General features: G+C 40.8%; 1 protein-coding gene across 5 annotated transcripts in view; it reads right to left on the bottom strand.

The window, feature by feature from the left end:
- Positions 1-23,491, bottom strand: part of vps13d (vacuolar protein sorting 13 homolog D) — a 71,170-nt gene that overhangs the window by 15,504 nt on the left and 32,175 nt on the right. For 2 of the 5 annotated variants that reach the window (XM_042002960.1, XM_042002962.1), the window contains exons 26-48: positions 18,651-18,807; positions 18,137-18,350; positions 17,733-17,904; positions 17,480-17,595; positions 16,950-17,165; positions 16,582-16,862; positions 15,803-15,936; positions 15,430-15,585; positions 15,057-15,228; positions 14,139-14,213; positions 13,816-14,016; positions 12,368-12,457; positions 12,077-12,217; positions 11,858-11,983; positions 9,799-9,873; positions 4,768-4,873; positions 3,865-4,017; positions 3,087-3,222; positions 2,944-2,991; positions 1,005-1,155; positions 664-880; positions 295-548; positions 7-198 (exon numbers count right to left, since the gene is read on the bottom strand). In XM_042002960.1, the coding sequence (XP_041858894.1) occupies positions 7-198; positions 295-548; positions 664-880; positions 1,005-1,155; positions 2,944-2,991; positions 3,087-3,222; positions 3,865-4,017; positions 4,768-4,873; positions 9,799-9,873; positions 11,858-11,983; positions 12,077-12,217; positions 12,368-12,457; positions 13,816-14,016; positions 14,139-14,213; positions 15,057-15,228; positions 15,430-15,585; positions 15,803-15,936; positions 16,582-16,862; positions 16,950-17,165; positions 17,480-17,595; positions 17,733-17,904; positions 18,137-18,350; positions 18,651-18,807 (3,583 nt within the window). The remainder of the gene's footprint in view (positions 1-6; positions 199-294; positions 549-663; positions 881-1,004; positions 1,156-2,943; positions 2,992-3,086; positions 3,223-3,864; positions 4,018-4,767; positions 4,874-9,798; positions 9,874-11,857; positions 11,984-12,076; positions 12,218-12,367; positions 12,458-13,815; positions 14,017-14,138; positions 14,214-15,056; positions 15,229-15,429; positions 15,586-15,802; positions 15,937-16,581; positions 16,863-16,949; positions 17,166-17,479; positions 17,596-17,732; positions 17,905-18,136; positions 18,351-18,650; positions 18,808-23,491) is intronic. The other 3 variants (XM_042002961.1, XM_042002963.1, XM_042002964.1) reach the window with 3 other exon arrangements.

Genomic DNA, 23,491 nt, shown 5'->3' with positions numbered 1-23,491 from the left:
CACTACCAGTCTTGTTGATCAGCCAATATGGAGCAGAAATCAGGATCTTCAGAGCTCCTTGTGCCCGCAGGATGATGCGGATGGTGAGACAAAGCAGACGCTTGTTGGTGTCGTACAGCCTCATGCGTACCACGTAGTTCTGAGTGCCAGGAGGAATCAACAGCTCTTTGCACACAGGGAAGCTCTCCAGCAGGACTCCTAAAATAAAAACAAACCAAAATATCATTACAACCACAAGCGAGGATATAATCATCTTCAGGAGTGAAACATCCATCAGTGACTGTGGCTCCTGACCCAGCTCCATGTTCTGTGAGGTATCAGCAGAGTGAAGCACGGCCTCCTTTCCCGGCTTCAGCGAGCCTTTGATGGCTGTCCCTTTGATGTAGTAGCTGAGATCACAGGGCAGCAGGTTGGCCAGGACCATGGTGGGTAGCAGATAAACGGTGTGGCCTGGCTGTCGATAGATCTGATGTGCACCCCCAGAAGAAACTTGCCTCTTTGCAGGCTGCTGCTCTGGATAGTTCTCCTTTTTGATGACCACACAAAACCTGCAAAATGCAAAAAAACAACAGGAAAGGCAGATGTGGGGAAGCAGCAACTAAAGTGCAGAGCATCTCAGGATTACAGTCCATGTGTGGAAATGTTTTAGCTGACGTTTTCTACCTGAAGTTACGCTTGAGGCTGTCATCGATGTCTGCAGACTGACACTCCCTTTTACTGCTGCTGATCTCTCCAGGCCGCTCCACGCTGGTCCAGTGGATGGGAACTTTACAGAAGAACAAGCCCATGCCTTTGGGTCGAGCCTGCAGCCGCCAGGACGTCAGGTGCAGAGGGGCGGCTAAAGCCTGGCCAGGCAGGATAGGAGGCAACACCACCGGTTCTATCGAAGCAAACCAAAAATAAAAAAAAAAGCTTCATGAAAATGTCCCACAACAGGCCACAAAGACAAAGATCTGCATGGGCTTAAAAAACATTTTAAAAAGTCAAACGAAGCAGTGTCTTACTGTCAGGTGCTGAGGGGCTGTCAAGCCTGACTTCCATTGGGACATCCAGCCGGTTCTTCACCATGAGGGCCGAGCGCACAGTGATGACTTTCCTGGCACTTCCTTCCATCGTGATGGCAAATACCACCCTGACAGGAGGCAGGGCCGAGAACTGAGGGAACACAGAGATTCACACACATATTACGATCATGTAAGTGGGATTAATTATCACTTTAATCAGGAACTGGCTGCTTTCATCTGATGTTAACCTCCGATCTCTTTTTTACCAGCCACATCAAAGCTGTCACCAAGGCAGCTTTTTGCTGACTCAAAAACATTGGAATAAAAAGTTTTGTCCAGAAGAAACTCATCCATGCGTTCATCTCCAGAAGACTGGATTACTGTAATGGTCTTTCATGGTCTGGACTTCCCAAAAAGATCATTAAACATCTGCAGCTCATCCAGAACACGGCTGCTGGAGTTTTAACCAGGACTAGAAGATCTGAACACATCATACCAGTTTTAACATCTTTACACTGGCTTCCAGTCAGTCACAGAATAGATTTTAAAACCCAAATGATAGTTTACAAATCCCAGAATGCATCTGTGATACGTTCAGAGAATATAAACCTAGCAGGGCTCTTAGATCCGAGGACTCAGGTCAGCTAGTCCAGACCAGCATCCAGACTAAACATGGAGAAGCAAACCGCGAGTGGAGATTAAACTTTTACCAAACATAGAAACTTTTAAATCATGTTGAAAACATTTCTTTTCTCGTGCGCCTATGCCTGAAATCTGCAGTCTTTTACCTTCTAGACTGTTCTTTGCTTTGAATAGTTTTCATAGTTATTTTAGTCATTTATATGATTTTTATTAAGATTTTTCACACCCTTTTCTTTAGGTGTTAATATGATTTTAATTGTTTCTCGTTATGTGTTCAATTATGTAAAGCACATTAAATTATTTTAATGTATGAAACGTGCTATACAAACAAACTTGACTTGCCTCTCTGCACGCTTCAGATGCATCCGACTCATGTGATGCGAGTTTCTCCCTCATACTCATCATCTGCTCTTCATCTCCATCATTTCACATCACAACACCAGTTATTTCCTCTCAGCCTAAATCTGACACTGTCAACCAAGCAACAACTGATTCATTTCTCCTGCTTTTTATACCTTCGGCTGATTTGCATCTTCATAGATTACACTGGATCTTGTTGCTGCAATCTCAAGTCTTGCCTGTCTGAAAGCTGTTTCTCCACTCAAAGTCTACACAAACATAAAGCTTCTGACTTCTTCTAAATACTTGTTTCCATAGACTGTTGACGTGAAAGGGCCTAGAAGTAACAGACATGATGATGGACTCACCAGCCACTCATCATGCCGTGTGATGAGGTTCAGAAGGAGGCTGTGTGACTAGATATATATGGCAGAATGTGTTCATACAACAAGCCTTAAATTATTGTGCATCCATAGAATGTGGCGCTTAAACATTAATGTGATTATATTGTAGATTTTCTTTAATAATGACGTGATTGTGACTTTTCTAAACAACAATATTGCTCTCTTAGGTAGGATTGTGTCTATATTATGTGGGGTATAAGGAAGAATGGGCTATTTGCATAGGCATTGCGCAGGAACAAGTTCGACCTCCATCAAACAGTCTCTGACTCCAGCCGGTCCACATCTCATCAGCTGAGATGAAGCTCAAACTGTCCCAGAGATAAAAGATCAATGATGATAACAGTGATGCATTTGTGCCTGATTTTATCTTTATATTTCTAATATCTGAAAAAACTGAATTTATTTTCTGATAAAGTGGCCTGAAGCGACTTTACGAGTTTTGCTCATTACAAACAATGGCACATTTAGGGGGAACAAATGGAGTAGGAAAAATATGGACTTGAATCCTGTCTGCACAAGGACCCTGAAGAGTATGAAAGACTGAGCAGACTTACATAAACATGTGGATGGATGATGTTGGTCCTGCTAATAGGGCTGCCCACCTGTGGGACAGTGAAGAGGGGTGAACAGAAACGTTTATCTTCCAAAACTATGTTGTTAAATCTGGACTGTCGTGCTGTGTGCGAGTTGTGCTCACAGTGTTCGATGAGTTGTTCCTGTCTGGAGCTGCATAACGGAAGAAAATGCCCACTTTGTCCACAGACACCGGCTTGACTTGCTCCCATCCACAGACCCGAACCAGCAGCTGGTGGAGCTTCAATTCATGAGTGTGTCTGAAGAGGAGGATGAAGCAGCAGGGGGTCATTACACCACCATTTAGTCTTTCTCACAATCCCAAATACACACAGATCACAAAAACTCCCCCTCACTTCCTTTAGGAAATGACAGCAGCCTCTCTGATTCTGGGCTGTTTGCTGGTTCATCTTCAGTAATCCTGATTTTACCACTAATCAACTCACAAAAACCGTCCAAGAATTAAACGGAGGCAGTTCTGTGTTTCACAGTGGAGCTCAGACTGTGACTGAATCTGTTTCATTCTGTATAGTTGCATCGGCAGCAACGCGTCTGGCCCTCACGCTGATGTTGATCATGAAGGTGACACTTTACAAAGTATTTAGCTGACAGAATAGCAGAGCTGAGAACGTATAACCTATAACTGGAAAAAAAGATTTAGATTCCAGCTAAAACTAGCGGAGCGGCAAAGATTAGAAAGCACAATGTACATCACTGATAATGTAGGTCACTAATCACCAGGACTTGGGAGGACATGTCAGGTGGTAATAATCCCACCCCATATCTGTTAACTCTTCACTTCTTGGAAGCTGAGTCGCACATCATCACTACGTGGCTCTGCTGCTGAACCAAACCAGTCAACAGATGAATGAACAGGAGCTGAGTGAGAGTGTGATCGGTACCGGTGACGGAGTTTCTCACGGGCCTCAAACTCAAAGGGAATCTCCTCTCCAGGCAGCACCTCCCTCCACTGACTGACATTGTGGGTGTCATCGGTTCCTGAGCTGTGGACGTCTGAGATGGAGTCTGCACTGCTGCTGTGAGACAGCGCCACCCTGTGGAGATCAGATCAAGAGCTTCTTTATATAGTAGAATATTCAATTTACCACTCATGTAAATGCTCTTCTTCTGTGTTGTAGTAGGGAAGCAACTAAAACCTGCAGGACAGTGGCCCTCAAGAACCCCTGCTGTCCAGAATGCCACGAAAAAGTTGGAGTTAAAGCAGGAAATACATCAAATATGTTTCACCAAGGCGCTGCAATAGACTTTTAAAGGGTTTCTAAATTCTGTGTTCAGGTCCAAAAGAATTGTTTAAAACCATTTTATAACCTATCTTCCAGAAATAAGCCTCTCAAGTCCAGGCAGAGGTCCTGTAGCCTTTTCCATCTGTTTTCTCTGAGAAAAATCCAGAGTTAATATGTAGGATTTATTTATTCTTTACATAGCAGAGGAAATTTAGATAGAATTAAGACTTTTGGTTTTCTTTAATTGTTTTTATATTATTATTTTGTTATGCTGACATCAAAAGAAAGAAATAACTAAAACTTAAAAACCTATGAGGATTGTTCATGTGATTTTACATTTTTAGTGTTGTGAAATTATTTAATACATAATAATCATAATTATAAAATCAGGATATTTCTTGGACATAATCGTACCAACAAAATCTAAAATCTCTAGTTTAGATCCAGTAAACACTATAAATCCACCTGAAAGCCCCATCACCATTATAAACTAATACAACATCCATAGGTCTGTCCATAAACCTGCTAGTTGCACGTTAAGAGGGTTACGGTTGGACTGACCTGGTGGGAGTTGTGGTTAAAGTGGCGAACCACATGGTACATCCTGTGTGGTTGCGCAGAGCGTATGGGACAAACGGCTGCCTCCTCTTTGACAGCTTGACATCTGCTGGAAACAGAAACAAAAACCCAGACATGGAGATGCTGGTGTGTGTGTGTGTGTGTGTGTGTGTGTGTGTGTGTGTGTGTGTGTGTTATATTAACATCTCAGTGAGTTCACAGCCTGTCCAAGCTGCTGTAGTGCATCCAATGAAGCTCATCTCATCCTGGGTTTGGACTTCAATAACAGTGAACTGTTGTGCTAGACTCCCACCTTTCAGCCCTGCCAGCTAACTTAAAAATAGTGAAATTTTATTTACATTTTTATCCAGATTGTAATTTAAAGATGAAAGATCCTGATCCTGAAGTTTATAGCAATTTCACTTTATAAATGTGTCCCTTTTCATCAGAGGGTCATTGTCTGATCTTAACAAACCCATGTCATTAAATGCAACAAACAAATGAGAAAAAGAAGAAAACATGCAAAAACACACATAAGAACATTTAGTTGAGGCTTGTCTTACATAAATACAGTCACAAGGACACTAAACGGATACACAGTTCATTAATTCCATTAATTAAAGACGAGACACTAAACACAACAAAACATGAGAACTACTCAGATTCAGTTTACACACTCTGCTAACAACATACAGTAAAATATTGGGACACTGGGTATAAAATCTGAATGTTTTCATTTTTAAATCAGCTCAGAAACAACGGAGATAACTTTCTATTTTTTGGATACATGCTCATTTTGAGTAAGATTCCAGAAAAGCATGCCAAAGATTGGAAAAGATGAAGATTCGAGCGAGGGTAACCATTTGACCTTAATGATGAAGAATTCAGAAGTAAAGAGGAGCGGAAGCATAAGTCTTCACGTTTCTCTGCATGTATACGCCTGAAAACACCAGAAAATACCAGAGCAGCTGGATTCCTACACCTACCAAGCAGGGGAAACATCTTGATTAACAGGTTCCCAACTCGCCTCTACCTTGCTGCTGGAATCTGATTCAAAATCAGCAAATATCCTTCGGATAACCTTTTAATAAGATCTGCACACAGTGTCCTAACATTTTCAGAAACATGGTTATAGCAGATTACATTACACTTACAGTGGATTCACAAATACCAGGCGGTGTACGACAAAGCAAGTTCGACACAGATGGGCTCCAACTGAACTCGGGGCTGGGCGATAAAACCACCTCAAAGATGGATTCTAATTCATTTTATGCCAATCTCGGTGGAAAAGATACTAAAGTTGACCCACTAACTAAAATACATTCCCTTAATTTTAGCAAAACGTTGCCTGAAGTCAGTAGAAGCCGTTTTATATTCTTATATATTTATACCTTTTAAGAAACTTTTATTTTTCTTCCCAAGAAAGCACCTAGCAAACACAAAGCAGCAGCCGGCTGCACATCCCTGCTGCTGTTCTGCTGTTAATGCTCCAAATAAGTGGGGGCCCAATTTTACCGAACGGAAACGTATCGCATTCACCTGAAATTAATAAATAAAATTTGTTTTTCTAATTTCACATGATAAAATGACATTTTTCCAATAAAAGTAATTTTATTCTTTGTTTTTCTGAAATATTAAAAATAATTCCGTTAATTTGTCTGAACTAACTGAATTTATATTTCTAATAAAATTAATGTCTCCTGTCTTTCTAAATGTGTATAATTTGAACCATTTTCTTCTCTATTTTTCTAGGTTAATGTCATAATTTCACATGAAAAAATATTTTCTGAACCAATTAAATTTATTTCCCAATAAGAAATGTTAGTTTTTCTAAACTAATAAACTTTCACATGAAAACTATTCTGCTCAGTCTTTCTGAACTAATTACACATTTTCTTATCTATTTTTCTGACTAAATATTTTAAGAAAAATGATTTTCTACTCTGCTTTTATTAAGTATAAATTTACACTATTACATTACAGAATTTACATTATTTTTGTTTCATTTTGTTAACAATTTTGTTTTCTAATGAAAATAATTTTCTTTGCTGCTTTTCCGGTAATCAAGATAATTTTCTGAGGGGGAAATTTTTTTAATTAATAATTTTTAGTTTTTTTTTTTTTTTCCACTACAAAAATAATTTGGTGATTTTTATTCCCTCGTTGTTAACGTCACTTCTGACGTTTCCGTCTCATTCACAAATTCTGTCAACTTTTGTTGCATCATTTTAAGTTAACATACCAGGCTACCAAATGTCGAAGGCAAAAAAACAGGGTGGAGGTGTTAATAAAGATTAATTCACAATATATCATGTAAAGTCTTTACCAGCCATAACTTAAATAAATTGTTTACCTACGACATAGTCATTACCTAAAATAAAGGTCCTTTTATACTGTAATCCTGACTCGGCAGCCTCCATTACTGCACTATTTTATCATCATAATGGACGTCTTTGCTCATTACAACAAGGAGAAAATATTTAAATCATTCATATTCCATCATAGTACCAAAAAAAGCTGTAATGCACTTAACTGCCATCTTAGGAGTGATTACATCAGCTCTGCAGCAGACAAGGGGACTGAAACTTTAAGGCATTGCTGCTATTGTCAGCAGGAACAGGAAGTCAGAATGGAAAGCAACCCTGCTGTTGCTGCTGCTGCTGCTGCTGCTGCTGACGAGTCAACTTTCTGATGAAACAGCTGCTCTGCAGCTCAACAGCATTCAGCTCTCAGACTGCGCGATAATGGAGACGTGGAAATCACTTCAGTCCAATTTATTCCAGAGGCTGGATATTCTGAGATAAATCCCAACACATGCACCACACTCGTGTTGCTTTGAAGTACACCCCTCTGAACATGCAGCAGAAAATAAAAAGCAGCTCATGCAGTTCAAGTGAATTGTAAAAAACTTAAAAGACCAGTCATCAATCTGCAGAATCACTGAAACATCGTCAGTGATTACTTCCCAGCAGAAAAAGCACCAGATGGGGTTCTTGCAGCAAGAAGTCCATCATGGCTGCATTCCAGCAGCAGGGCTGCAGCTATGTGGGGGTCCAGTCGTGGGCCTGCTGCGCCTCAAAATGCTCACGCATGTGCACAACATCACACGGAGCTGAGCTCTCATTTCATTTTTCTGTCTGACTTGTAACTGTGTCATTTTATTTTGTTTAACTGACTTTAACCCTGTGATGCTTACTTTTTTTTTTTTAAGGTTTTTATTTTGCTTTTATATAACCATAAATAAATTCAGGCATGAAGGATTTAACCCCTTGCCTGTTGTTGCAAATTTAGAAAAAAAAAATATTTCTATTTATCTAATAAATTAATAAAATTCATTTATTTGTTTTATTTACTCTAATTTGTGTATTTATTTTTATGTTATTTAGTGCTTACTTCTTATTGTATTGTATTTTCTTTTTATTTAATATTTGATTGTATTTTGTTTATTTCAGTCTTTTTCTCTTTGTTCCTTTTTGCCTGTTTTTGTTTATGGATTTATTAATTTATTTATCTATTTTTTTTTCTTCATAAAATTGTACATACATGTTGGTACTGCGATGGACTGGCGACCTGTCCAGGTGTACCTGCCTCTCGCCTGCTAATTGCTGGCAAAGGCTCCAGCTTCCCCATGACCATGAATTGGAATAAATGGTATAGAAAATAGACGAATGGACAATTGTAAATACATTTAGGTGTTCAGGGTTAATGTTTTTACTGTCTTCTTGTACTAAAACTATTTACTTGCTGCTTTTGTGCCTTCTTATTAATGTGACCTAGCAGACCTTAAAGCATGGGTGTCCAGCTCCAGTCCTCGAGGGCCACAATCCTGCAGATTTTCGATGTGTCCCTGCTCCAAAACCACCTGACTCAAATTAATGGGTAATTATACAAAACTTAATTGACTGTTGGATCTATTTCCTCTGAGTCAGGTGTGTTGAAGCAGGAAATGTTGAAAACTTGCAGGACAGCGGCCCTCGAGGACAGACTTTGGACACTCCTGCCCTAAAGGTACTGCCTTTGTAGCTGTTCCTAAAGTCAGGACTAAATCATATGGCGAGGCCTCGTTCCACCATTATGGTCCTCGTCTGTGGAAAAGCCTGCCAGAGAACCTCAGGGCTGCAGACGCTGTTTTTAAAAAGAAGCTCAAGACCCACCTTTTTAGCTTAGCTGTAACTGAATCTTTATTGCAGTTATTTATATGTGCTTTAGTAGTTTATTTTTTATGTAGTTATTTATTTTAATTTCTTTGTTTTAGTCTATTTTATTTCGTACTATTTTAGTACATTTTTATGCATCTTTTAAACTTCTGCTTTAATCAGTTATTGTTTTTATGTGTATTTGATCTTTGTTTAAACTTTTTAATATTTTAAACTCCAGTGTTTTCCTCATGGGGACCCACCACACCGAGGGCTCTGCCTGCTTGGTCTGCTGTTGGCTGGGGTCCTGCACTGCAGCACTATGGCTGTGGTGTGGACCTCGGCCTGCAGTGATTAGGGTGGTTCCTGTGGTGGTGCCAGCTGTTGTCAAGGATGGGATGGCTCCTGGAGAGGATGGATCCCCAAGATATTGTTTCCTCACACCAGCATCAACCCAGATGTTCATTATGTGTAATTTTATTAGTACTGTTATACCTACATTCAGTTAAGAGACAGATAATAGCAGTTAGAGTTCTTGTTTGGGTAGAATAGGAAGGGAGAGAGAAATGGGGAAATTGAGGGTGGGGGGGTACTTATGTTTCATTTCTGTGTATGTGTGCTTGTGTTCATATGTAATTGTATCTATCTGAGAGAATAAAGTCAGACATTTGCCTATAACATCTGGCTGGTATAGCAAATTGATGGGTAGGTGGATCAACATCTGCTAACATCTTTTTTGACTCATCCAGAGACATCATTAAAAAAAGGCCCCATTAATTTTAGAAATATTAAAAAACTGCTTTAAATCCAGCACCTGTGATGTTGGCTGAATTCTACAGGACGACTATTAGGATGTGATGACTGAGGCTTGCTGGAGAAGCTAAACTCTGAACTGTACCTCTGGAGTGAATCTGCTGCTCGAGGCAGGTCAAGCTGGCTGTGCTCCTAGTTCTAAGGTGAGCCAGAGGCGCACCTGACAGAGAGAGAAAGTTGGACAACAACACAACAAAGACACATGCAGAGGCAACACACAACAGGGTTAAAAGGTTCAGAAGGTCTTCAACAAGTAATCAGCACATCCCACCCAACATATCACTAGATCTTATCCTCCTGCTCAGCGAGGGCTCTTTAAACTTCTCAGAGAAAGATCCAAGTAGAGATGAATCAGAGAGGAAGGAGAGCTGCACCCTGGGTTGAGGTCCAACCACAAGCAGCACTGCAACACCTCCATGTTTGCTAAACAAAGATGTGGGGTGCAGCATGGCTCAGACTGACCCCTCAAACACCTCAATGTTCTCATCAGTCTGTGTGCAGAACAGATGTGGTTTGTAGTGTAAAGAAAAATCCAGTTTAGTTACAGGAGATGATTTCAGTCATCGGGATGGAGAACCAACACTTTCCTGGTTCCAGTCAAGGTTTGGGGCTTTTGTTGTTTCAAGCTCAGAACTGGACTGGTTTTCCAGTCACAGAAGCACCACCGAGCCACCCCAGATAGATGTTATTTTATTCTGCTTTGGGAGTTCTTGCAGTTTGTTCTCAGCACATCACCCAGAAGAGCTTTTTTCTTGTGTGATGTCCACGAACTATTGTGTGATTGGTTGGGAATTTTAAGAGGGTGTGGTTAAAGGCGCAGGGTGTAACACATTTAATGGTCAATTACAGAAAAATGTAACATATTAAAACCGGTTTCTATTGGTATCTAATCCCTTTACTGAAATAACTTTTTTTTTCTTTCTTAGAATGACATATGTATGTCTGGAAGAATTTTGGCCACTAGCAGCCACCATCCATTCACAACTGTGCTTGGCATTTGAAGTAATTTCTATGACGATATTTTCCACTAGATGTCAGTAATTCTTACACAGTGTTCCTTTAATGCAAAAAAGTAGTCATTTCCACTGTCATTCAACAACAGTGAACGGATAGTTTTAAAGAACAGCTGGTGGACGCGGTGAGGAAGCACGAAAATCCATACAGCACATGTGGCATATAAAGACACCCCACCATGGATGTTCCGTGTCAAGTATGAAATTACTGGACCAAAACTAACCTTTTTCTTGTTTTTTTGTCACACTGACAACAGAATTGAGAATTGTGGAGTATATAAGGAGATTAATCCAGGCTACTTTTGGTGCTTATGGCTCAGTTATGGGACTGGCAAGTGTTATGTGGGCCAGATGTCTGTTTACCTGGATGTGGAGTATGGCAAGCGTTTTGGGGGCCAGAAGTTGCTCAAATATGAGGAGCCGACCTTACATTGAATAAACACCATAATTCAAGGTCAAATATGGGCCAAACAAAACTGCAGATGTGGCTAATTTTTGAACCAGACATTTTTTTTTTACTTCATTACATCAGTTCAGAAAGAAAATTGGGTCAGTTGTGTCAGGGCTTGGAGCTTGGGGGAGTTTCTTCTTCTGGCTCTATATTTGAAAGAACTCCTACATTTTTATAAATGTGGAGGTGTTGCACTGCTGCCTGTATAGCTGGTGGAAGGTCGGAAACTCTAAAGCATGTCCTTCCTGCACTGTAGAGATGTCCAGGTGAATGTAAGTGAGACCAGGACAGATTTGTAGTAGTCTGTTTCTCTCATTTCTCATTTGTATAATCCTTCTAAGAAAGACCGATGAGCATCAGATTGTATAGGAGCTAAAAAATTTTCCATACAAAGCAGCTCATCAAGCTTCTTCACAGGATAAATCATAACATGTATCTCCCTCTGTCAGCACTTAGCCATCATTTAAAGTCTGTGATTGCTCTTTGGGTTTACATGATTCAGTGTCTAAACAACGTTCTTGTTCTCAATCAGTACATCGCTGCCTATCTTCTGCCTCTCAAATGCACGCCTCAATATGTGGTTAATCTTAAGCTGTTAAATCTTTGTAAATGTTGGCTCTCATTGGTACGTGCTGTGTTAACTGGTGGTTTTGTTTATACTTTGGGTGGCTGGAACTCACTCTGTCCAAAGCTGGGTGGGTCAACTGAGGAGCCAATCCAGGGTAGTGGGGGTGAAGACTTGGGGCTCTGCTCCTCCTCCTTACAGTAGTCAGCCATCCAGGAGCTCTTGGTAGTTTTGTATTGTTCTGTGAGGGGTAGTCAAAAATGTTGCAGTTGCATAGGAACTTTTAAATCCATTAATGACACGGTTTAGCTTGATGTTCCCTCCTTTTACTTACCAAGCAGGACAGAAGTGATGTTGACATCCAGTCTCTGCTTGGCTCGAATTCCCATCTTGAAACGTGGAGGGTGGAGGCGACCAGCGGCCTGCTGCTGCCAATTTAGGAAGCAGGGCCAGGGCTCGATGACAGGCTCCCAACCTGATACACACAGGAAAAAAAAAAAACAAAAACAAAAAAATAAATAAGAAATATTTGGGATATTGATCTGAACCAACATGAAGTCTTACTGACTTCATGGTCATAAAAGACCAGTTTACATGCTGTAATTCTGTATGTACATGTGATTACCTGACAGCTCTCTGTTGTAGTAGTCTCCAGACAGAGTGAAGCTGGCATTACCTTCCTGGGTGGAACCAATACGCTGCAGCACATATAGCCCTGCAAGTAAAAAACTTTTTCAGACCCAACATCAATAACATCTGCACCTTCATCAGTCTGATGGCAGTCATTCACAACTTTGTGTGTGATATTTATCACTTATGAGAGAACGGTCCTCATAAAGTCACAGTTTACTCAACACTGTGCCATAACAGCAGGTCAAGTGGTTAAATAACATAATCCAACTTAAATAGCACTTACTGACTACCCTACCACAAATTAAGAAGAAAAATGTGCCACACGTTTGCTCTGGCATTTCTGTTTTGCACTTTTATAATATACAAGTTTTAGCATTTTTGTCCAGTTTAACAGGAAGTCCCAGTGAGGTCAAATATGTCTTTTTTTTAAGACACTAGTTTATACTGGGAGTCAACATTAAATGGTAGTAGCATACCACACGATCTGCCACTAAACAGAAAAGAAGACCTGCTAACGAAACAGCTAACCAAATTAGCTTTGCTATGCTAACAACAGAATCAGTAGATTTAGTTGGCTGTTAGGATCAATATAATGGTTACCAGCCACTCAATGCAAATGCCCAGCCAGCCCAAACTCATGACTAGCTAAGACAATCTCTAAACCAGTGGGTTAACAGCTAGTTACTAGCTTGCCCAATGCTAACGCCAGCATCTCATGGCTAATAGAAAGCAGAGGGACTGTTCAGTCTGGTAGGTCACCAATAAAGGGAAGCTAGTTGTTAGCCTCTCCAAAGCTAACGCACATCCAGGACAATAGATAATCTAAGGAGAAGACATGTTAGATGTGGAAATTACTGCCCAGGTGGAATATGTAGTCACTTTCTCATTTGCCACTGCTGGCCACTCAGTTACCAGTACAAGCTTAACATTGATGGACAAGTATCTGTATTTGTGATGGAAATAACACTGTTAACTTTATTTAAATCAGATTCCTGAATAGCTAATAAGACGCTAAATTAACCTACCCTTTCAGTGCATGTGTTAATATGCAGCAACAGCTCACATTGGGTGGTGTTAAAAGTCATAAGGATGGGTTTCTGGGTCTAACTGAGTCAGATTGTTACCACAGAAGTTCTGGGAAAGCAGCAGAGGAGCTATTCAAGCAGTGCAGGTGTAAAAGGAGCTGGTGTACACTACCAGTCAAAAGTTCAGATAAACCTACCCATTAGATTTAATGGGAAAGTGTGTCCAAATTTTTAAATGTTACTATATACGTGATAGCTTCTGAGATTTCTCCATGTGTCACTCACTTTGTGCTAATGAAAAGTGGATCTACAAGAACTGGGTGGCTATAACATGTCATGTCAGTAGTCTGGACTCAGTTCACACAGAGGCCTCTGAGCTGTGAAAATTTTTGCTTGATTGAGTAGTCAGACTTACTGGAAAATGTGAGCTCTGCCAGTGGTATGTCACAGTCCAAGCAATCGTCAATGAAACAGATACAGACACTCTCAGCCTTGATCTCCACCCCAGACAGAGGAGCTGAGTGGCTGCTGGTGCCAGACCCTGCCCTGGTTCTGGGATGTCCTGCCATGTTCTCAGCGTTCTCCAGCAGCCATGTAGCAGCCTGGTCCAGCTGGCCTATGGGACAAATACATCAGTGTTTACATAACTTTTCACAAAATAATGCTCATGTTGTTGGGTCCAGACTGAGGTTAGTACGGGTGACTAAGAGTGTTAAAAAAAAAAAAAAACTCCTTCACCTTTACAGTGAGCAAGAGCTGCTCTGCAGTCCTCTTTCCTGAAACCAAGGTCCTGTAAGTGGCTCAGCTGGGTTTCTGAAGGTGGAAAAGATTGCATCATAAAGAAGCTTTTATACAGTGATAACTCAACAGCAGCCTGTATCAAAATCTCTGGTCCAGTAACGGTAATGGTAAACGGTGGGTTGTGAAGACAGACCACAGTGTGTTGTATGTTGCAAAATATCAGAATCTGACAGTATGAAGCCAAACAAGGTACAACACCACTTGGGAACGTCTCATCCTGAACACTGACTCAACTGTCGTAAATAGCAGAATAGTTTAACTAAAGCAGCCTCCATCTCATCGAAAGCTCACTTCATCTGAAGTAGTTTGCAGTTTCCTGGTTTAAAATGCCTCACACTGTAGCAGAGAAACAGATGATTCCCTGACTGCCACTGACATGGTTTTTAACCGTAGTTAATGAAGAAGCAGCCAATAAACTAAAGACTATTTTAAAAGGGGGCACTGCAGAAAAAGTTTGGGAACTACTGGTTTGGTGGAAGGTTTGACAGGAAGTAGCATCATCATCATTTCTGGCTCAAAATAGAGGTCTGGTACTGATAGCAATAGTTTTTTATTACACAAATGTGATAAATAATGGTGTTATCATGGATCACTCATTGTGAATTTACTATATAGTCTATGAATTAACACTACATTTTGTGGCTGGATTGTAAACCTCCTGGATGGGATATAAATGCCTGACAATTTTTTGTGGATCACTTAATTTATGCTATCCATCACAATTTACCTAAAGAGTTACACACTACCGTTCCTGAAAAATGTTTGTCATTATAAAGTGCTTGGGGGCGCCAGTAATCTGAAGGAGTTTTAAGGATTGTAAGAGGATACAGTGTCAACTAGCTGTCCTCTTCATACCTATGAGGGTGAGCGTCTTCTGCTTGAAACTGTCTTTGGGAGGATCTAAGGCGTCAGTGGAGTCAGAGGGAGGTGGAGGTGCAGCTCCAGCTGCAGGGATGGACTTCGCAATGGCTAAGAAGAGCTGAATGTCGTTGTAGGAGAGGCGGATGTCCAGAGCAGGAAACTGAATCTGCCACAGAAAAACACCCCCAATGAAACAGCCACGTCTCCCATTAAAGTCTCTTCGGTATTACATTCACACATGCTCTTTTTTTATTTAATAATAAACCATTTTCCTTTCCTGAAGTGTCTCACAAATCCTAAAAAGCTTGGGGGGAAAAAAGTAAGAAATCAAATGTCGTCAGCAAAACCCTGTGGAGAGACTCCTGACCTCCAGCAGCGGTGGGATGTCCTCCACGTTGAAGGCATCCAGGAGACCAGAGCTGCTTTGATATGTGGGGCTCCCACACAGATCCACCTGAACGTTAACAGGGTCGATGATGGAGAGCGCCGTCTCCTGCTCGCTGCCCAGCCGACATGAGAACACCTGCAGGGGACAGCAGACTCTGAGTACCGAGTAAGACACACACTCCAGCAGCGTTAAACACATGGTGCTGTGTAGTGAGATCAGTCTACACTAGTTAGGTCAGAGCAGGAGAAGGGTGGTGGCATTTTCTATAGCTAACAATGCTTCTGTAGCAGTGAAAGTCGAGATAATTCCACAGAAGGAACTGAAAATAAAGCAGCGGTGTTCGTCATGTCACCTCCACTCCTGCCAGGCTGCCAGAGAAGGGTCTGTCCAGCAGGCGGGGCTTGTACGTCAGGACAGTGGTGCCTTTCAGGATGATGGCGTTGGTGTCCAGGCAGGACAAGTCCTCCACAACCACAAACTCAGTGCCTGAAAACAAAACCATAACGATCAGGGGTGCAAGATAACACAAAATCATCATCAAAATACTGACAGAAAATGTGAGAAGCTTGTTACATGCTCTGCAAGATCTTTGTACTCTAAATAATAGTTACAATAAATAATTAAATAATAAATAATAATAAATATTTAATGATAGTTATGTAAAGACTACTGATTTCCAAGTAAAATAAAATTCAGAGCTCTGCAAAACGATTGTTATTTGTGTGCCATGCTATCCTCTTCAAGCCTGCTGAAGGGTAAAGCATGTTAAAGTTACAGGTTCTTTAACACCTAAATCCTGTTTTTATGCTTTTATTCTCTTTTTCTTTTTTACATTTATTGTACAGCACTTTGGTCAGCTGTTGTTTTTAAAGTGCTTTAGAAATAAAATGGTATGGTATGAAGAGATTGGCATAAAACTAATCTAAGAAGAAAGAAACAATTTTCAATTTTCAAACATGTTCATGAATCCAACGAGGGGGCTTAAGTACAACTTAAGAATAGATTCAGTTATATTCCTAATAAGATCTTGGTGAATGAGCTCCAACATCACCCCTCATTTAAATCCCTAAGATCAGATTTGTGTCAGTCCTGGTTCATGGTGATATCCCTCTTTGCTGGATCCGGTCTCACCTGTAACGTTGAGCTTCAGCTCCAGGCAGCGGTCCTGGTTGACCGGCACAGTAGACCTCTTGGTGACCACTCCACTCTTCACTGTCTTTGGCATGACAGCCCCGGTGCAGCCCGAGTCGGTGCTGGTGTTACTGGGCCAGCGCTGTCGAGACTCTGCGCCGCCTGCCGTCTTCTCGGCTGGCATGCGCAGAAAGTCCCGCACCAGCTGCAGCCAGTCAAAAATGAGAAAGACCCTGAGGTTATTGAGGACCATTGTGAAGCAGGACGAGTCTCGGGTGGACCTGCGGGAAGGCGGAACATGACCTTGGTGAAAATCTAAGTTTGGAAATGCTTTAGTGGTTCAAATATTCTTTCGTGCACAGAGTTACCTGTAGTGCAGCTCCAGCTGCAGAGATGCCCGGTTAGTACCCGTTTTAGAGGGCTGGAGAATGCAGTCGAACACGTTGTGTCTGGCCCCATCAGCACTTTTCTGCAGCCCGGTGTAGCGAGTGTCATATGCCAGCAGGGAGTGAGACACCAGGTTGACAGACTTGGATCCGTTGGAAAAACTCTCAAAGAGCAGCTTAGATTTCATGAAGTCAAACCTTTGTGAGACGAGTCAAAAGAAAACATTCAGTTAGCATCTCTTTTACTTTCGGCACTTTAAAACATCCAGCTCACTTCACTGTGGGGAGTTAGAGGTTTAGAAAGAGGAGCATACACTTTACTTTTCTTACAGAAAGATTTATTTACATTCAGATGTCTGGGCTTTGTTCAGCTTTTCTCAATGGAAAAGAGTTATTGTTTCTATCTATAAATATCAGTAATAACACATTTTAGGGCGCTAATTTTGAGGCAAAGTTATAAAATCTGAATTTTATACAGACCCATGCCTAGTGAGGACCCACAGAAGCCTCACCTTGCTAATGAGCCACTGTGCTCAGTGGGCGTCGGGTTGTCCAGAAGCTCCAGACTGACGTCCATCATATCCACCAGGAATGACAGGTTGGTGTACACATCTCCACTTAACACCGTCTGGAGAGACAGACAACACCGGTTTGCAAAGTGGGGAAAACAGAGAGTTTCTTCACAGTCATCCATGTTTTGACTTATATGATATGTATGTATGTATAACAGATATGTTAATCTGTGTGTGGCTGCCTCCTGCTCACATAGCCGCTGGGGTCCTGCAGGTTGTAGGGTCTCAGGAATTCCTCAATAGGCTCCCCGAGGTTGTTCTCCAGCAGGCCTCTGATCAGCTGGTAGTGCTTCATGTCCAGAGAGCAGTGCACCGACGACAGGCTGCTGTGGATGGACATGTCTGGCACAGCGTGGCTCAGCTCCCTGACAACATGGAGTGGGAATTAGTTTCTGTCTGACTAACACCACCATCAGGAACAATTCTACTGTCTCTCTTCATTTCAGGAACATCATCGTGTAAATAAGATGTTGCAGCACAGAGAAAATGTTAGGGGGCTCTCATTGCCAACCTCAGGGGCTGATGGCTCTTTTAAAACGATGTTAGAATAAAGAAGAGACTGCAGCACACAGCTGACTGGCCTCAGGCAGGGCGTACCTGTCCAGGTTGCGCTCCACTTTGAGCTTGAGGCGGCAGCAGTCTTTCAGCAGGTTGTCTCCAGTTCGACGCACAGAGTAGGAAGGAAAGATGAGGTCGGAGGGTTCTGATTTCCCACCACCGTCCCATGGATGACAGGGAAGACGTTCTGCAGCAAAGATATCCATCTCCTGCAGGTCCAAGGCCATGCAGTCCAACAGACACACATGCTCTTCTAGAGGGAGGAGAAACCAGCAGCTTTACAGTTCAATTTAAGATTTCCAGCTCTTCTCTGCAGCTATCGCTGCACAATTCCTGACTACAGCTTGGAAAGCTCACAAGTTCTGATTCAGAAAATTCTCACATTACAATACTAAGTTATAGGTGTCAATCTCTACACTCTGCAAAAGACTGAGTAGAAACAGGAGATGCAACAGAGCTGCAATCAAATTTAAGTAAACTAAGCACCACCTGTGAAAGAGAAGTCAGGCTTGGGAAGTCCATCTACTCATTTTAAATAGTCTTTGCAGCTAACCTGAGTACTGAGGGTCCTCCTCCTCTTCAGGGATCCTGCCTGTGTCTGGAAAATGAGGCCTGCCAAGGGTGAACCCTGTAGTTGACGAGGCGCTGGAGGGGAAACTTCTGGGCTTCTCTGGCTCATTGCTCTTCCCTGCTGCACTCCTCACACGCTCCTTTTTTAAATAAAAAAAAACAAAGGGCAGACATCCAGTCATCATATGCAGAGTGTGCACATGACATGCTGTTCAAAACCGCATCATCACAAAATAAAAAGATCATCTCAAACAAGGATATGGTGTCTGATTGCATACTGTCCATCACTTCTACAATTTTGGAGGACCGTTCTGAACTAGATCGCTCACTTAAACAAAATACTCCTCATAAGAAGTCTGGGTTTCTAAAAAGGAAATGGTCAAACCAACATCAGACAGCACACAGTCAAGTACAATTCAACAATTTACCACTTCAAAACATCAAAAAACCAACGCAGAGCTTATTTGGTTGGAAACTGAGGTAAACAACACTGTTCCAGTGAATGATTGAGTAAACTTTGTAGCTGAATAAACATAAAAAAAAACAAATAAATAAATAAATATTATAAAAAACTTATTTAAAACACGTTTTGTAAATAATCCTTGACTAAATTTATGGCAAACTCTTTCTCATGAGTAAAATCTCAGACCGTTTTCATGATAAAAGTGTTAACAAGGATAAAGTTATTCTCTCCTGTTGTTTCCTCTCTGAACTCTTATAGAATAGGATGTACTCAAAATCATAAAAATCATCAAATTGTGGACTTCCACTCACAACTGTGATTTGTCTAGTTGGAGTGAAAATGAGTTTCCAAGTCGCTGCAAACTGTGTCATCAGACCCAGCTTTTAGTTTTTCTACTGTTTTTGTATCAACTCTGCTGGAACAGCAGCAGGCAGGAAGGATATTCAGTGAAGGGTTTTTTTTGGGGATGCACCAATACCAGCATCAGTATCAGTCCAAAACTATGTGCATGAACTTGTACTCGGTATTCAGTTATGCTAATGCAAAGAAATGAATTAGTGGAATTTAAACATAAATTTTTTAATCACATAAACAACAAAGTTATTACTCATTAAAAATCCAAATTTGGCATCATCTCTGTGTGAGAAGCTGATTTTGGACATATAGGTGCTTTGTCACAGTTGTGAACATATTTCACCAAAAACCACTTTGTCCTCCTTATTTATGAAAATTCAGACAGTTTTCAAGCCTTACATTTAGAGCAGGAGTCTCCAACTCCGGTCCTCGTGAGCTACTGTCCTGCAGGTTTTAGATGTCTCCTACTACAACACACCTCTGCACAAGCCTGTTAATGACCCAGTGATTTGAGTCAGGTGTGTTGCATCAGGGTAGAATCCAAAACCTGCAGGACAGTAGCTCACGAAGACCGGAGTTGGAGATCCCTGCTTTAGAAGATGGCCTCAGCATGACCCACTGATATATCACACAACTCAGTTGTCACGCTGGACATTCTGTTCCATCCACTTATCCAGTGAACTGTAAAGGGATTTATGAGTACTTATTTTGGTATTCAGTATTGGAAGTATTCAAATGTTTGGAAAAAATGTGGTATTGGTGCATCTTTATTTGTTTTTTTTTAGTCTTAACCATGAGCAAAGACACCACAGAAGAAGCCTCCAGGGCTCCTGATGGTGTAGTGGAAGCTTTTGACATCTTGTGATGACTTAAATTAATTTACAAAGCCAGAAACAAATCTTATTTAACTATAAGTATCAAGCATCAGCGTCTAGACAGGTTTAAACCAGGAAACTTATTATTGTGATTTATTATTTAAGGAGTTTATTATTGTACCTCATTCTTGACATTCTGAGCATAGACAAATTTTTTTTGCAAGCACATCAGTCACATTATGAGCAGAAAAGAGTTTTGTGCAAAGAATAACTTAATCCGAGTCAACAAAAATGTATTCTGTACACACAAAATAATTTCCGTGTTTGCTCCTTTATGTGTGGATGTGCAACAATCAAACTTTCCTTTAATATTATTCATCTTCTCCCTCCTTGTTCTCTCCCCTGCCTGCTACCACACACCTGTGTGCACGCTCTCGGTGAACGTCTGATCAGTTTTGTCAACACACTCGCTCAACTTGATGTAGCTCTATAAATGTGCCACAATTCCAACCAATCACAGGCTCAGAAAAGTCATCCTGATTAGCTGCTTCGCTGCATCATGACAACACTGGAAAAGGACTCGAAAAGATTTGTATGAATCAAACTTTGTTACATTTTTTTCAGTTAGAATTATATTTCATTTTCATATTACTACATAAATCTTCAATTTATTTATTAAATAGGAAGCTGTCACATTATTTTCATTATGTTACCTGACATGAAAATTGGTCAACTTGGCTAGCAGGTGGGCATCTCTCCTATCCTGCTGCTGCTAGCCTTGCTAAATCAAATAAAGACATCAAGATGTTTGATTTCCATATATATCAACAAACACTGTGAACAGAATGTGACAGCTTCTCCTGTGCAGAAAATAATTTTACTTTAGATAAATGGGATAAATGGAAATATAATCCTAACCAAAAACATAATGTAAGTTTAGTCTTTGTATGAGATGCCAAAAGACTAGGGCTGCAACTAATGACTACTCTGATGGTCGATTAGTCACCGACTATTAAAACGACTAGTCACCCAATCGGATTATGTAGCTCATGATTATTATATATAGATATATAGATCTTATTTCACTTTCAGCTTTGAAATCTTGCATGAGGTTGTTAAGTAAGTCCGACGTGCCTCCTCTTTAAATGTTCGAGCATTTCAGACGTACTTCCGTGGTACACAAGGTCCGCTTTACAAATCTCACATGTATGTAATTTATTTTGTAAGTTTAACGTGAAGTTATCCCAGACTTTTAACGATCTCCGCCGCGGTTTCTCCTCCCTGGTCTGCCACCATTTTTTTCCCCTGGCGGACTTCATTGCGCATGTGCAACTCTCAGCAGAGATAGGATTAGAAGACGATGTCTCACTCTGTAGTTTTTGTTTTTCTTGTTTGTTTTTTTGCCGACAATAGTCGACGGCTAAATTCGTTGTTGACTATTTTTATTGTTGACTATTGTCGAAAACGTCGACTAATCGTTGCAGCCCTACAAAAGACACAGAAGTAAAGTTCCAAGGACTGACTGAATTTAATACTACTGTAGTTGTAATTGCAACATCAAGAAGTCCTGGAGAGAAATGGACTGGGATTTCTGATTTTGGTCCTTGATGGCTGCTGTCCTGTAGATGTTCCCCTCTCCAACACACCTGGAGCAGGGAAACATTAAAACCTGTAGGAGAGCGGCCCTCCAGGACCAGAGTTAGACATCCCTGCTTCCTGGATACAAAATGGCCTTTTCATGTTGTCCCTTTGCTGTAAGAGTATTTTAGCAAATGTGACCCATTTGCAGACATCACACACTGCAAACATGATCAAGAAGCTGCAGAAGTTGGCTCAGTTCATTACACTGCAATCACTCATAAGAGATTCTGAGATATCACAAAGCAGTACAAATCCTTCTCACAGCAAAGCAAAACATGCAGGTGTACCTTGTAGTGAGACGGTTCCTTGTATGAATTTCCATGCAGAAAAATGTTCTTCACACAAAAACAACAAAAACACCACAAAGTGTATATGAAAGACCAGGAAGTCATTAAACCAGTGTTCCATAGAAGCCTGGTCCTGATTTAAACATAAAACTAAAGCAAAACATAAAACTGTGAGCTGTTTTCCATGAGAAATTCATTAAAACTGGGATATGATTTATCAAAGAGACTAAGAAAATACTGAAATAGAAAAAAGAAAGACTGATGCATGTACTACTCATATGTTCGTGTCATTTCAAAATCCTTAAAAGCACTTTTCCTCATTTTTTTCACTATATGATCTTCAGTTTGTTATTAACCCAACTTATTTTTCACTTCATCATGCACTATAAACTGATGCATTCACTGACCTCTCTTTTCTCAGGAGCTTCAAGTTCCTGCATGAGTTTCATGTTAGACTGTTTTTAAAATTAGTTGTGACGTCACATGTTTTGTTTCTTTAAAAAGAACATTATGTTTAGGGTCCTTTCGCACCCAAAGTGTAAATTCTTTGGAAATCTGGTCCAGACTAAACTGTCCAGCAGTGTTTTAGGTCCAACAGAAACACGGTTTCAGATCATGTCTGGTGAAGATGTTTTTAATATGGTATAGAGAAATGGTTCAATTCAAAGACGTCCCAAAAACTTATTTTCACAACCAAAGGAAAATACACTTACGGTCCATTTTATCAGCTCTACCTATTCAATTACTTCTTAACACACATATATAGTCAGCCAATCACATGGCAGCAAATCAATACGTTTAGTCATGTAGACAAGGTGAAGACAGCTTGCTGAAGTTTAAACTGAGCATCAGAATGAAGAAGAAAGGGGATTTAATTGATTGTGAACCTGGCATGGTTGTTGGTCTGAGTATTTACTGGGATTTCACACACAACCATCTCCAGGGTTTACAGACAACGGTCTGAAGAAGAGAAAATATCCAGTGAGCAGCAGCTGTCTGGACCAGAACGTCTGGTTGATGTCTGAGGTCGGATTTCAGCTCCACTTCATATGGTAGGCTCAGAATTTGGTGGAAACATCATGAAAGCATAGATCTATCCTGCAAAACCTCTGAGGAATGTTTCTAACACCTTGTTGAATCTATGACACCAAGAATTAAGGCAGTTCTGGGGTGAAAAGGGGTCCAACCAGGGACTTTAAGGAGGACCATAAGCCAAGGTGAAGAAGTAAGGAAATGGAGAATAGCGAAGGCAGGTTATGAACTC

Source organism: Melanotaenia boesemani, chromosome 13, assembly GCF_017639745.1.
Source record: "Melanotaenia boesemani isolate fMelBoe1 chromosome 13, fMelBoe1.pri, whole genome shotgun sequence".
In the NCBI taxonomy this organism is placed as follows: domain Eukaryota; kingdom Metazoa; phylum Chordata; class Actinopteri; order Atheriniformes; family Melanotaeniidae; genus Melanotaenia; species Melanotaenia boesemani.
Note: the sequence above shows the minus strand (reverse complement) of the source record. Positions and strands in the feature narration are given on the sequence as shown.